The sequence below is a fragment of the Mesocricetus auratus genome, unplaced genomic scaffold (genome assembly GCF_017639785.1).
Source record: "Mesocricetus auratus isolate SY011 unplaced genomic scaffold, BCM_Maur_2.0 Super-Scaffold_100038, whole genome shotgun sequence".
NCBI lineage: Eukaryota > Metazoa > Chordata > Mammalia > Rodentia > Cricetidae > Mesocricetus > Mesocricetus auratus.
In genome coordinates this window covers 4,275,882-4,290,837 of record NW_024429216.1, presented here as the reverse complement: position 1 = coordinate 4,290,837, position 14,956 = coordinate 4,275,882, and the positions used below count along the sequence as shown (strand labels likewise).

Genomic DNA, 14,956 nt, shown 5'->3' with positions numbered 1-14,956 from the left:
GGCACTTGGAATCCAAGACTGAGGCAGGAGAACTGTTGTGAATTCAAAGCTAGCCTTGTCTATTTAGTTCCAGGACAGCTGGGCTGGGCTACAAAGTAAGACCTTGAGGGAAGAGAGATGGGGGGGGGGCATATAAAAGTCAAATTCTAGCTTTATTATAGAGTCAGAAAACTGGAGACTGAAAGTTGGTATGCTATTCCACAGGCTTTTGGTTTTTTTCCTGCTCCAGTTAGTCATGGTAACATGACACCACTCCCAACCCACCCACACCAAAGGACAGACTCACCAATCTCTTGGCATGGTCTAGAGAACCGAGGAATCCAAACCCATAGCACAGGAAGAAAAACCAAACAAAACAGATCAGGGTAGGACTTTTCCAAATATTATTAGTCTGGGTCCAATCAATGGACAGGAACGCCACAGCAACACTTATTTTACTCAATAATGGCTCAACGCCCAAGAACATGAAAGCAAAAGCGAAGCTATAGATCCTTTACTTGAAGACATGAGTGCTCTCAATAAGAATGAAGGAAAGGCATATACTGAGGTTACTATGCTGTGTAAACAGTCGCCGGTAGACTTTTACGGAGCTTATAAACTTCAGCACAGGTATGTATGTACATAGGAAAACCTAACACAGTTAAGTACTATACAGGACTTCGGATACCCACTAGGGGCCTTGGGATGTCCCCACACATACAATGGGGACTGTTGTCACAATATGTATCTCACCCACATCTATCTTAAAAAGAATATATTTTGTCACAATATGGAACAACCAATTGGTTACATTTGGAATCTTTAATGAAAAGTAGATATTTAGATATAAAACTGGAGTAGCATTTAGTTACCCTGCTTTGTCACATTTCATTTCTATAAAACTCCATTCTTACTATAACAGCAGCAACCACTTTTGGGGAACTGAATACACATCCTCCCAATTCTAGCTGTAGAGAAAAGTGTTTCCCATAGGCAATGCTTAGTTAGACAAATGGGTCTTATTCAAATTTACACAGGAATCATCACAATATATCCATCAATTCAATTGTCTTTGTTCTGATTTTTTCTTTCCCGTTTTTTCCTTTGCTGTTAACACACAGATTTAAGCTGTTGTGCTCAGCTGCTAGAGTATTCTACTATATAACTGTTACATTTTACTCATCTGCTTCATAAGCAACAAACATCTGTGCCCATTTTTTCCTACCATAATTGGTGCTGCAATGAACAGACGGACTGGTACATGACTCCCTACATAAGCCTATCAGTTTCTTGAGAGTAAGTATAAATACTCAAGAGTAACAGCTAAGGGTTCTAGAATCTAGAATTTCTTTCCCACTCAAGTCTCAGAAACCATCCTCTTAGAAATTTTATACAAGCCTCTGCTTTCTGCAAAGACACTGGAATTCCTAAGAAGTACTTCAATAAATGAGGATATCAGGTCTATTATTTCCCCCCAAAAGTTAATTATCTGAGACTATTTTTTTAAGTCATCCACGATTTCTGGCAGTATCTGGAATGCTGCCAGACTCAATTACCAATCCCCCATGAATTCATTCATGTTTCTAGATTCAGTATCCTGTCCTGACCTCAACTTTATTCCGCTCTATCAACAAAGACTTCTGAGTGAGCATGGTGCTGTACATCTGGAATTGCAGCACTGGGAGGCTGAGCAAGCGGATCATCAGAAGCATGGGGCCAACTTGGGCTACACAGTGAGTTTAAGGTCACCCTGGGCTATGTACATAGGAAGACCCTGTCCCAAAATGTCTTTTTTGAAAAATGACTTTTTCAAATTATCCATATAGCAAAGCATATATCAAAAATATTTTTGCCTCTTAATTTCAAACCTTTATATTGCTCATATTATCTCGATACATTTGATAAGCTTTCTAAGATTATGCTAATTGGACTATGTTCATTGAGAAAGGCCCTAAAATTATAATACTTCTTGAGAGTCTGGGAAGTATATATATTGTGATACATCTTACTAAATATCTTTGTACTTTAAGTTTCCAGTCACTACAGAAGGATTTCCTACATTTGTATAAACTTAATGTAAGATGCATCTTTTGATATATTCCTAATAATACATTCTGCTCAAGCGTTCCTAAATCTAAGACATTTACAGAGTTTTAATGAATATGAATTCTCTGGTGTCTAATGTGATGTGACTTCTGGCTGAAAGCCTTCCCACATTCACTACACTGATAAGGCTTTTCCCCAGTATGGATTCTCATGTGTAAAGCAAGAGTTGAGAACTGAGAAAAGGCCTTCCCACATTCATTACAACCATAGGGTTTCTCACCGGTGTGGCTTCTCATGTGCACTGTAAGAGATGAACTTTGACAGAAGGCTTTTCCACAGATTTTACATTCATAGGGTTTATCACCCGTATGAATTCTCACATGCACAATAAGTGATGTAATCCGAGAGAAGGCTTTCCCACATTTATTACATTCATAGGGTTTTTCACCCGTATGAATATTGTGATGTTTGATGAGGTACTGCTTCTGCCTGAAAATTGTTCCACATTCATTACATTTATAGGGTTTCTCTCCAATATGAATTTTCTCATGCTCAGTGAGGTTTGATTTGCCACTGAAGGCTTTTCCACACTCCTTACATGTATAAGGTTTCTCTCCTGTGTGACTTCTCTGGTGTCTAATGAGGCTTGATTTCTGAATGAAGGCTTTCCCACACCCTTTACATTCATAAGGTTTCTCTCCAGTATGGATTCTCTGGTGTATAATGAGGTTTTCCTTCTGGCTAAACGCCTTACCACACTCATTACATTTAAAAGGTTTCTTTCCACTGTGGATGTTCTGATGTTTGATGAGGTACTGCTTCTGGCTGAAGGCCCTTCCACACTGATTACACTCAAATGGTTTCTCTCCGGTATGAATTTTCTCATGTTCTTTGAGATATGATTTGCCATTAAAAGCTTTGCCACATTCCTTACATGCAAATGGTTTGTTTCCCGTATGTGTCGGATTTCTAATAAGGGGTGTCATCTGAATGGAAGTTTTCTTGAAGTCATGGGGTTTCTCTTCAGTATGTTGTTTCTGATGAGAAAGGAAGTTTCCTCTCTGGCTGAAGGCTTTTCCACATTTACCACATTTATATGATTTCCTCTGTGCATGACTTCTCAAATGCAGAGTCAGTGATGAGACTCGAGAAAATGCTTTGCCACACTCTGTACATTCGTGTGGCTTCTCTTCACCATGCATTTTCTTGTGCTCTACAAAGTTTTCTTTTAGGCTAAAGGTTTTTCTACATTCATTACACTCATAAAGTTTCTCTCCAGGATTGAGTTCATCATGCAGAAGATCTGACTCAGGGTGAAGACTTTCCAACATCCCGTTACATACAAGGGTTTTCTGCTAGCATCTACCAAGATAGGATGAAGGCTTTTCCACGTTTACTAAAGACATACAATTTCTTTTCAATATTAACTCACAAGTATCTAATGAAACTTAATTAGAATGAGAGACTTTTTACGTGAGTACCCCAGGATGAGGTTACAAGAGGGACTGAAATACAGCACTGCCTTTATACTAATGGTTCTTTCTTACAGTTTCTCTCATTTTCTTAAGTAAATTATGGATGTGGGTAAATTAAGTTCAAATTTTCTTCAGCTGAGTCTCATATACAATGTCTTTGTCCAGAGGAAATACTTTGCTTCCTAGGTTTTCCTAGGAGATGAGATAACTCACAAGTCTTTCATCCTATGTCCTTCTCTGTGTATAAACTCCAGAGACTGTTTCTAAAAGAGAACAACAAGTTACTAAAGTAAGCATTCAATACATTACCTTATCAATAACATCCTTAACCTGTGAATTCTCTCAGTTTTACTAATAAAACTGCAGAAATGTGCTATTAAAAAAGACCAAGTCACACATCGTAGGTCACTTTTATAATTCCAGAACTTAGGACACTGATGCAGAGGACTGTCTTGAGTTTAGGGCCAACATGGATTAGACAGTGAATTTGAGGCCAGCCTGGCTACAGATGAGAGACTCTGCCTTAAAAACAAGGCACACTGTCAGGCAGTGGTGGCACATGCCATTAATGCCAGCGCTTGGGAGGCAGAAGCAGGCAGATCTCTGAATTTGAGGCCAACCTGGTCTACAGAGTGACATAGTTCCAGGATGAACCGGGGCGGCGGGGGGGGCAGTGAGGCAGGGATCGAGGCAAAAATAAAACAAAAGACAAAAACAACTAAACTATCGAAGCCTAGTCTTTTCATATGAAAGAAAGCACAAATAAAGTAACATTTCCAGGTATGTGCAGCTTTAACTGCTTTTCAATGTAGTTTGCACATAATGTCAATAAGTAAAATAAGAGAAAACATAAAAGAATAGGCAAGCCAGGCATTGGTGGTGCACACCTTTAGCCCCAGCACTTGGGAGGCAGAGGCAGTTGGATCTCTGTGAGTTTGAGGTTAGCCTCATCTACAGAGTGAGTTCCAGGACAGCCTCCAAAGCTACATAGAGAAATCCTGTCTCGAAAAGCAAAACATAAAAAAAGGGTAGCTACCAGGTCACTTAAGACTAGTAGTGCCTGGGATGACAGAGCAAAATAATAGTAATAATAATAATAATAATAAATATACATAAAAATATATTTTTTCTTTTTCTTTTTTGGTTTTTCAAGACAGAGTTTCTCTGTGTAACAATCCTGGCTGTCCTAGAACTTGCTTAGTAGACCAGACTGACCCCTGAACTCAGAGAGACCCACCTGCCTCTGCCTCCCAAGTGCTGGGATTAAAGTCTTTTATTTTAAAAGAGTTATAGGAAACATTATGAAAAACCAATGCGAAAAACTGAACAGAATAAAGAAAGCTGCTCAGAATTCTGCATTGACTCAACACAAGAAGAGGCTCATCAAATACAAGAAATTCCATCCAAAAAGAGCCACGCTAAATAAAGCACATTTTTGTAAAACTTTTAGCAGAAGTAAAACGGGAAGAAAACAAGGAGGCAAGTGCTCATTTTGTGATGTTTATGGAGCCAGGGCGCATGCCCAGCTTGTGTGGAAGTCAGAGGACAACTTGTATGAGTCAGTTCTCTCCTTCTGACACTGGGTTTCAGAGCTCAAACTCAGGCTATTGAGGTCTGTGGCAGCTGCCTTTACCCAGGAAGCCATCTTATTGGCCCAAAGGGTGCACAGACATATATAGGTACACACGCATACCCATAAAGTAAAGGAACTTTAAAAAAAAAAAAAGGCCCTCATATAACTTGTACAGGGAAGCAGAAACATGAGCACTACGGGTTCTGGGAATAACATTTCTACATCTTTAGCTAATAGCTAAAATTGAGCAATCAAAAATAGACAAGATAGTTTTAATAAGCATAAACAGATACTTTAAGTAAGTTTAAGTGGCCAGGTATAGTGTCATACATTCTTAATCCCAGCACTCAAGAGGCAGAGGCAGGCAGATCTCTGTGAGTTAGAGGCCAGCCTGGGCAACACAGGGAGCTGGAGGGCAGCAGGGAATACATTGTGAAAGCCTGCTCAACAACAATAAAAAGGTAGAATAATTCCAAGTGAGAAAAGACTGAGCAGAAAGAGTTGGCTAGAGAGTCATCCTTGGACACCCACAGGGGATTAGCTCCAAGACGCTTGTATAAAAAGGCATATTTGCAAGCAATCTCTGCATATCCTCTCATATAGTTAAATCATTTTTAGGTAACATATAATACCTAACACAATGGCAATGCTATGCAAATAGTTACCATTCTGTGTTGGTCAGGGAGCTATAACAAGGAAAAACAACTACGTGTTCAGTAGAGATGGAATGGTTTTGTTGCTGTTTTGTCTGTCTTGATATGTTTGTGTGTGTATATGCACATGAGTGCAAGTGCCTACTGAGATTAGGGTTGAGATACAGTGACCATCATTAAAATTTAGCCTGAAAATGTAGCATAGTGAGGAAACGAAAGCAGAGACTCAGGAAGACTGTCTGGACACTGACCTATCTAAAGAACTTTCAGCAATTGTCCCTCCAAATGGGGCTTAGCTGCTTAAAAAAAAAAGCAACTAAAAACCCATAAGTAGTCGTGAACCCCCCACTGCACCTAAAGGACACGGAGGCATTATATAAGGCTTCCACTCACCTTCAGATTTACACTTCTTCCCAATCACCCACTGTTTTTGTTTGAACTGTAGGCTTTCAACTTGCAATGAGAAAAGTGATTCAGGCCTCTGATACTATCTCTGGAAATCGAAGCAGCAGACCCAAGTCCAGCTGAGGCCTCAGAACTCATGAGAGGTTGGAAGGCTAGGGTAACCTCTGCTCCTGGGGTACACAAAGATGCTGGCCTGTGAAAACAACCAAGGGGCATGAGTACAGGAGCCAGGGCGCACTCGTGCACGAGCAAAGGAAAAGAGCAATTGTACTTGACACTCAGGCTAAGCCCAGAATCTACCTGAACTAAAAATGTACTTCTGATGTGGGTAACAGAAGGTATTTCCTTTTCAGAATTTAAGTTATACTGACAAGCTATGACTTTTCTGAGTTTGCCCATATTGCTATATGAACATGATTTCTGGGCAGGTGTCACAGGTGGCCTTGCTCCCAACTGAAGTCATGCCCGTGTCTTATCATTTTCCCTTCCACAATTTTAAAGCCTGCTGTGGTAGCATGTGTTTACAGCACTAGCAACTTGGAAACTGGGGTAGAAGATGGAGACTTTGAGGACAGACTTGGCTAACTGTCTCAAAAACAGCAAACAGAAGGCCAGAGAAACGGCTCAGTGATTAAAGTTTTTGTAACAGCAAGCATGAAGATAGGCGTATGGATCCCTGGAATCCATATAGGTACCGGGTATTCCAGCCTCAGAGGGCAGAGAGGGAACCCCCGAGAGCAAGTTGGCTAGTGTTAGCAGCCATATCCATGAGCTCTGAGTGTGACTGAGAACCTGATTTAATAATATATGAGGGTTGGCAGGAGCAATCATTATAACTGAACATTAAAGGCTGCCAAAAACCCACACAAGTAGCACAGTTAACCTTCACCCACCCCCTAATGAATCAACAGGAAGACAGCTAAAAGAAAGAACATTCTGAAGCTAGGCAGCTAAACAACTGCCCCCCCCACACACACACTTCCTGATGAATAGAACTTGGGCTCACAGGAATAGCTGACAGCAAATAAGAGAACATTCCACAGACATCCTTGTTGTGTGAATGGGAATCTTTTGGATATATGCCTAAGTTCCACTATGTTAATATCAGAATTATATGTAATAGCTAGATCCTGGAAGCAACCTAGATGCCCCACAACTGAAGAGTGGATAGAGAAAATGGGGTACATTTACACAATGGAGTACTACTCAGCGATAAAAACAACAGAATCTTGAAATTTGCAGGCAAATGGATGGCACTAGAGGAAACCATCCTGAGTGAGGTAACCCAGACACAAAAAGACAAACATGGTATGTACTCACTCATATATGGATTTTAGATATGGATCAGGGGAGTGTCAGCCTACAATCCCAGTGCCAGTGAGTCTGGGAAACAAGGAGATTCCCAAGAGAGATGCATGATACTCCAGAGAAGTAGAATGAGGCAAGATCTCCTGAGCACATTGGGAACATCGTGGGAGGGGAGTAGGAACCAGAGAAAAGAGAGGGGGAGAAGAGGAGGGGAGAATAAGGCTTGGGGGAGCAGGAAAGTTGAGTCAAGGTAAGAATAGAGGAGAGCAGGATGAGAGATACCATAATAGATGGAGTCATTATAGGCTTGAGGAGCGAGCTGACTCTAGTGAGATCTCCAGAGATCTACAAGGATAATACCAACTGGCAAACTAAACAATAGTGGAGAGACTACATTAATAGCCACTCCTTGATGATAGGGTTGATGACTATCCTATCCTAGAACCTTCACCCAGGGATTGATGGAAGCAGGGACAGATACCCACAGCTAACCACTGAACTGAATTCCTGGAACCTAGTGACAGAGATGGAGGAGTGATTAGCAAAGGGATCAAGACCATGACGATGAAACCCACAAAGACAGCTGACCGGATAAGGGGGAGCTATTGAATCCCAGACTGATGGCTGAGAGGCCAACAGGGGACTGATCCAGACTCCATGAATGTAGTGCCAGGGAGGAGGCCACAGAAATCACTGTAGATCAGTGTTCACCATGGTTTATGAATGAGCTTTGGGAGCCCATTCCAAATAGAGGGATGCTCTCTCAGCCTGGGCACATGGGGAAGGGCCTAGGTCCTGCCCAGGATGAAATGACAGACTTTAGAGATCCCCCCAAGGAGGGTCTCACCCTCCCTGGGGAATGATGTGGGGATTGAGTGGGGGGCTGGGGAGCTGGTGGAGGAACAAGGGAGGAGGGGTGGGAGAGGGAGCTAGGACTGACATGTGAAACATTCATGTTTCTAATTTAAATAAAAACACATATTGAGAAAAAAAGAAAAAGAAAAAGAGAGCATTCCACAGTTAGGTTATTTAGCGACCCCTCCTCCTGCAACCTCTTCACCCTGCTAATATCCTGCTTATCTTAACCTGCTATCCTGCTCACCTTTAGTGACCCCATGACTAAGAACATTCTATGGTCTGGTTACTAGGCAATGAGCCCCCTCTTTACCCCACATTACCTAGCCTCCTGTCCTAACCACTATATAAGGTGCCTGAGAAAAATAAAACTTCACAGCTTGATCAGAAAGCCTGTCTTGCTGTCCGTTTCTCATGTCTCCTGTCCCCTCATTCCAGGTTTCTCTGGGCTTGTACTTCATTGTGCCCTGCTGGCAAGGGCAGAGTGTGATTCCTAATGTCAGTATAAGACCCACCCAGCATGCACACTCATGTGCAATGCACCCCTACCTACCTATATGTGCCAACATACATGAAAAACACGGGCACAACACACACAAAGAAAGAGAATATAAACTGGTATAGGCACCCAGGGCACAGAGGCTGGAGGATCAGAACTTCAAGGTCATCCTCAGCTCCACAGTGAGTTCCACCCTGTACTACATGAAAACCTGTCTTTAAAAACTTAAAGAGGAGCTGGGAGTAGCAGCACGCACTTTTAATCCTAGCACTCAGGAGGCAGAGGCCAGGGTGGTCTACACAGTATATTCCAGGACAGCCAGAACTATATAGTGAGACCCTACCCAGCAAAGAAAGGGGGCTGGGAAGATGGCTCACTAGTTAACAGCACTGGCTGTTTCTCCAGAGGACCCAGGTTTGGTTCCCAGCACCCACAGGGCAGCTTACCACTGTATGTAACTCTAATTCTAGAAGACCCACTGTCTTCTTCTGGCCTCAGTGGGCACTGTATGCATGTGGCACATAGACACCCACAGGGCAGCTTACCACTGTATGTAACTCTAATTCTAGAAGACCCACTGTCTTCTTCTGGCCTCAGTGGGCACTGTACGCATGTGGCACATAGACACCCACAGGGCAGCTTACCACTGTATGTAACTCTAATTCTAGAAGACCCACTGTCTTCTTCTGGCCTCAGTGGGCACTGTATGCATGTGGCACATAGACACCCACAGGGCAGCTTACCACTGTATGTAACTCTAATTCTAGAAGACCCACTGTCTTCTTCTGGCCTCAGTGGGCACTGTATGCATGTGGCACACAGACATACAAGCAGGCAAAACACCCATGTAAGATACGTTACATTCTTTTATGCTGTGATGCAAAGATGTGTTGTATTCTTTTAAAAAAATTCTTTATTATGTTTACAGTGTTCTGCCCACATGCCAGCAGAGGGCGCCAGATCTCATTATGGATGGTCGTGAGCTACCATGCAGTTGCTGGGAATTGAACTCAGGACCTCTGGAAGAGCAGCAAGTACTCTTAGCCACTGAGCCATCTCTCCAGTCCCGTGTTGCCTTCTTTTATGTTACTTTGCTTAACTCTGTGAAGCTGTGTTACTTTGCCTGCCTAAAACACCTGACTGCTCTAATAAAGAGCTAGACAGCCAGTAGCTAGGCAGAAGAGGGACAGGTGGGGCTGCCTGGCAAAAGAATAAATAGAAGAGAAGGAGAGAGAAAAGGAGGAGAGGAGGAAGCCAGGGGTCAGTCACCCCGAACATAACCAGCCTTGGAGTAAGAAGGAAAGAAAGATATATAGAATAAAGAAAGGTCAAATGCCCAGAGGCAAAAGACAAATGGGATAATTTAAGTTAACAAAAGCTGGTTAGAAATAGGCCAAGTTAAGCCTGGCACTCATAAGTAAGATTAAGTCTCCTTGTATTTATTTGGGAGCTGGGTGGCAGACCCCCAAAGAAGGAAATAAGAAAAAACAGCTAAACCCATACATATAAAATGAAAATCTATTTTTGAACCTCAGAGGTGGGGGAGGGGGAGCTGCAGACAGAGGACCTACCTCTGTGGAGGTGGCTCTTGCAGGGGAATCCCCAGGTTTGGAACCCAGAACCCATGGTTCACAACCATCTGTAATTCCAAATGTAGAGTATCTACCTTCTTTTGACCTCCAAAAGATACCAGACATGCATGTGGCATCCATATATACAATCAGGCAAAATGTCCAAACACACATAGAAAAAAAAAAAAAGGAAAAAAATATACATCCAAGGGCTTTGCCTTGAAAAGTTTAGGGGTTCAATCCCAACAAGAGCAAAAGCAAAACAAAAACATATTTTCTTTTAAAAGTCATCAACCATGAACAATGCAAACAAAATATGTAAGAAATTATTTGGATAATAATAACAACTCAGTTCTTAAAACCTTTAGAGGTCTAATATTTTACCTAGGTTCAGTTACTCTTGGAGAAATTAAATGTAGTAATGATATGTATATACTGTATTTAGCAAACATTTATCTATTCTGTGCTATGAAGAAATCTGCTTATAGTGGAGTATGGCAGCGCAAGGGTCCAGCTTATTCTCTTACTCAGAAATGTACAAGCCACAGCAGTGTAGTGCTGTGAATAACGGGGACAGATAATACACTGGAGGAAAGGGAGGGTGGCCACTTTCAAGAGGGGGCCATGAGGATGGCACTTGTGGACATAGAGAGTTGATGCTCTTAGCGACGCATGGTGTTACACACTCTGAGTCCCAGGTCAGCCTGGTCTACATATAGAGTTTCAGGACAGCCAGGTCTACCTAGAGAGACCTTGTCTCAAAATTTAAAAGGCTGAAGCTCTTCAGAAACCTCCAAACAGAGCCATTCACTAGACCTCTGAACATACGGGTTAAAAACTTAGAGCCCCAGGTTGCGCAAGAGGACTCCAGCCACATCTCTCCATCGTGTCATTAAACTGGGGCAGGCTGAACTCAACCAAATGCAGCCTAAGCTTTCTAGCTGGAGCCCATAAGAGGACTCCAGCAACACTCTGCACCAACAAGGAGGTGCCAGGCGGACTTTGTGATGAGGCAGATAGTCCCACTCATGACCATGACAGACTGAGTAGGACAAGAAGACCCACACACAGGCCTGGGACAGTCTGTCCTGAGCTGAACGAGAAAGCAGGGGCCTACCCGGCACCTTAAGGCACCAGACAGGTGAGAATTATTACTACGGTGAGCAAATGTATAGTGTGGTATGGGAGAGAGACACAGACAGAAGTCCTGTGGACAGAGGACACAAGCATGTCTGAAGAGGCAAAAGCAGTGAGGAAAAGGCAGAGGTGGCTGGCTTGACTGACACCCAGGACCATGGCGATGCCTGGGCCTGGGCTGCTGCTGGCACCCACATTGGGGTTCACCGCTCTGATACAGCCGAGGTCTCTGTTGATGTCTGTGACTCCTGAACCACCAAAGGCAGAGAGGATAGGGCTGTACAGAGACGGTGCGGAACGTCACTGGCTGCAACACCAGGGAGAATTGGTCCCGCCCCTCACCTGGGCAGCACAGTAGAGCCCACCCTGATGGTGGAGGAGTGGGAGAGCCAGCCCCAAATTTGTGTCAAAGAGCTGTCCCCACTACTCATCTGTCATGCGGTGGCGTGGTCAGTGAAGAGATGTCCCCATTACCCTTGACACATGTGCCACACAAGGGAGCCAGCCCTCCCCCTCACCAGCTGCAGCACTCAGGAAAGTGTGCCCTGCTCCTCACCTGGGCAGCCCAGCAGAGCTGACCCTGTTAGCAGAGGCACGGGTGAGCTGACCCCAGGGTGAGAGTGGGCTAGCTGGCCACACCCCTCTTGTCTGCCATGTGGTAGAGAGGTCGAGGGAGAGATGCCCTCTACCCCTTAGCCCTGCCACCTGTGGTGGGCCAGAGAGCTGACCCTTCCCCTCACCAGCGACAGTACCTGGCAAAGTGGACCCTGCACCTCACCTGGGCAGCTCAGCAGAGCTAACACCATTGACAGGGTTTAGGCGAATCACCTGGAGAACTCAGCATGGGAGATCTGGCTCTACCCCTGGTCTGCCATATGGTGTGGGGGTGCCTGTGGCAGGTGGGAGATGGCCCTGGGGTCATAAGAGCAGGAGAGCTGTCCCTGCCCCTTATCAGCTGCAGCACTAGGGAGAGCAGCCACTGTACCTCGCCTGGGCAACACAGGAGAGCAGTCGAGCTGGCTGTGACAGTCCAGGTGTCTCAGGGTGTGGAAGTACGAGATTAGCCCCACCCCTAGGTCACCTCTGCAAGGGTGAACTACCAGGGGCAATGCTGGAGACCTGAACCTGGTCATGAGGACTGGGGAGAGCTAGTGGGCTGACCAACCCAGGTGCAGAACCAGGGCTATTGAGTTGGTCCATCCCAACATCTACCCCATCTATGACCTGCTGAAGCACATGAAGGGGTTGGTCCTACAAATCCTGCAGGATCTTCACCACCAGGGCAACAACAGGATACCCATGAGGAGTCTCAGTGACAGTCCAGTATCAATAGTTTAGCAGCAACCAGGTCTCGAACCTGACCAATAAGTCTTTGCAATGAACACTTGCAAATGAAGATATAAGGACATGCATGACTCATTGTGTCACACTATAGTTTCCATAACAAGATTTTTCCTTTTCTCTTTTTTTCTGAGGGGGGCGGTGCAAGAGCAAAGTGTGGATATGAAGAGACAGGAAAAGGAACAGGATCAAGATGCTGATGCTAAAGACAAAAAATAAAGTTAAAAAGAAAACCTAGGAAAAGCCTCGTTAAAAAATGGACGTTTGTGATCTGTTTCTGTTGAAACCACTGCAGTAGATGAAGTACTTAGGGGTTAAAAAAAGTTAAATCTTACAATCCTAGACATGTTGATGTCAGAGGGATAGTTAAAAACAAGTTAGGGCTGGAGAGATAGTCAGTAGGTCCTAAGCCTGCACCCCCAGCATCACGTCAAAAGTTACTCACAGAGCCGGGTGGTGGTGGTACACACCTTTAATCTCAGCACTCGGGAGGCAGCAACGGGCGCATCTCTGTGAGTTCGAGACCATTCTGGTCTACAGAGTAAGTTCCAGGACAGCCAGGGCTAAACAGAGGAACCCTGTCTGAAAAAACTGAGGGGGAGAGGTGCTACCAGTCCGATGGTGGCACAAGTCTTTAATCTCAGCATTCAGAGGGAAGAAGCAGGCAGATCTCTGAGTTCGATGTCAACCTGGTTCCAGAATAGCAAGGCTACACAGAAAAACCAGAGCTACACAGAGAAACCTTGCCTCAATCAATCAATCAATCAATCAATCAATCAATAAATAAATAAATATGACATGCAAGGCAGGACAACCAGGGATATGCAGAGATCCTGTTTAAAAAAAAAAGATGACAAAACACTTTTTTTTTTTTAGAAAGTAGGCATAAGAAAAATTGTACTTTAACAAAAGATTCTTGGTATGGGGAAAATCTTGACAAATTAAGAATCTTTAAATTAACTGCTAAAAAGCTAACTGCCTTCCTAATTCTATGACATCTATAGTAGTATAAAGTACCTTCTAAGGGCTATTTGGTAAATTCAAGGGCTACTCAAAAATAGCTCAACCGAAGATTCTCCAAGTACTAAGTTAATGTCTACTGATGTATAGACAACCAAATAACAAGGTTTTGGAACTCTTCGTTACAAAAAAAATTCTAATGACTTGTTTTAATTTTTAAGAAAATCACTTTTAAAACTACTCACTCGAGATACCATGCCCAGCCTAGCCACAGGGGTGTAGGGGTGGAGAGGTGCTTTGGTCCTGCCTCAACTAGTTGATGTGACAGGCTTAGTAGACTTCTTATGGGAGGTCTTACCTTCTTTGTGGAATAGATGGGAGGAAGAGGCAGTGGAGGGTGTGGGAGGAGATGAGGGAGGGGTAACGAAACAAAAAACAAAACTACTCACTCTATATATTCTTTTCCCTTTCTTGTTTTCCAGAAAAACGATGTTATCTTTTTTAATGAGACAAGTATTAGACAACCATTCATGTGTTCTCAGACTTGAAACCAGTTTCTCTCTAACTCGAAATCAACTAAAACACATCCTCACACGTCAGCTCGTCCCACGCGAAAACCCACCCCGGTGTCTGGCTCTCCCCAGCCCCCATCCACACAAGCCCTCGGCTCCCCTGTCACGGTAGGCGAGTCTCACTCCTTCGGGCATCCTCGCCCTCGCAGGAGCAGCAAACCATCCCCTGCGGCTACTTTAGCTCGATCTGGCCCAGGAAAACCCCGGTCCTACAGACCCCCAAATCAAACTCACCAGCAGACAAAGGCGACGATGGCAAGCCACAGAGCCTGCGCCTGCGCAGCACTCCTGCTAGCATGCTCAGAGGCGAGCTAGTGGTTCTTTTTCCAGACTGCTCTTTTTCGACTGTGGACTACATTTCCCAGAAGTCTTAGAGGGGTCCATTTTTCCCACGAAGTTTTCCCAGCCGCTGGCAGAAGAGTAAGAGGATGGGACTCAGACACTACCGCATTTACTCTGTTACCAGAAAGGAGAGTGGTGTGCTAAGGTGCAAAATAAATGCAGTTCAAACGCACCGAATAGGGTTTACGCGCCTCCAGGGCAAAATTCCGAATAATGCGCAACCATCTGAGTTTTACGGAG

The 14,956-nt window shown here is 44.0% G+C and overlaps 1 protein-coding gene across 2 annotated transcripts; it reads right to left on the bottom strand.

Annotated features, from left to right (window-relative positions):
• Nucleotides 1–360: 360 nt before the first annotated feature.
• Znf260 (zinc finger protein 260) lies at nucleotides 361–14,956 on the bottom strand. Of its 2 annotated transcripts, none has more exons than XM_021223239.2 (3): nucleotides 14,609–14,956; nucleotides 6,120–6,324; nucleotides 361–3,763 (listed from the first exon to the last, which is right to left on the bottom strand). In XM_021223239.2, the coding sequence occupies exon 3, from the start codon at nucleotides 3,354–3,356 to the stop codon at nucleotides 2,133–2,135; it is 1,224 nt and encodes a 407-aa protein (XP_021078898.1). In that variant the 5' UTR covers nucleotides 3,357–3,763; nucleotides 6,120–6,324; nucleotides 14,609–14,956; the 3' UTR covers nucleotides 361–2,132. The 2 variants fall into 2 exon arrangements, with proteins under 2 accessions (XP_021078898.1, XP_040590280.1); XM_040734346.1 differs by lacking the exon at nucleotides 14,609–14,956 and adding an exon at nucleotides 14,252–14,270.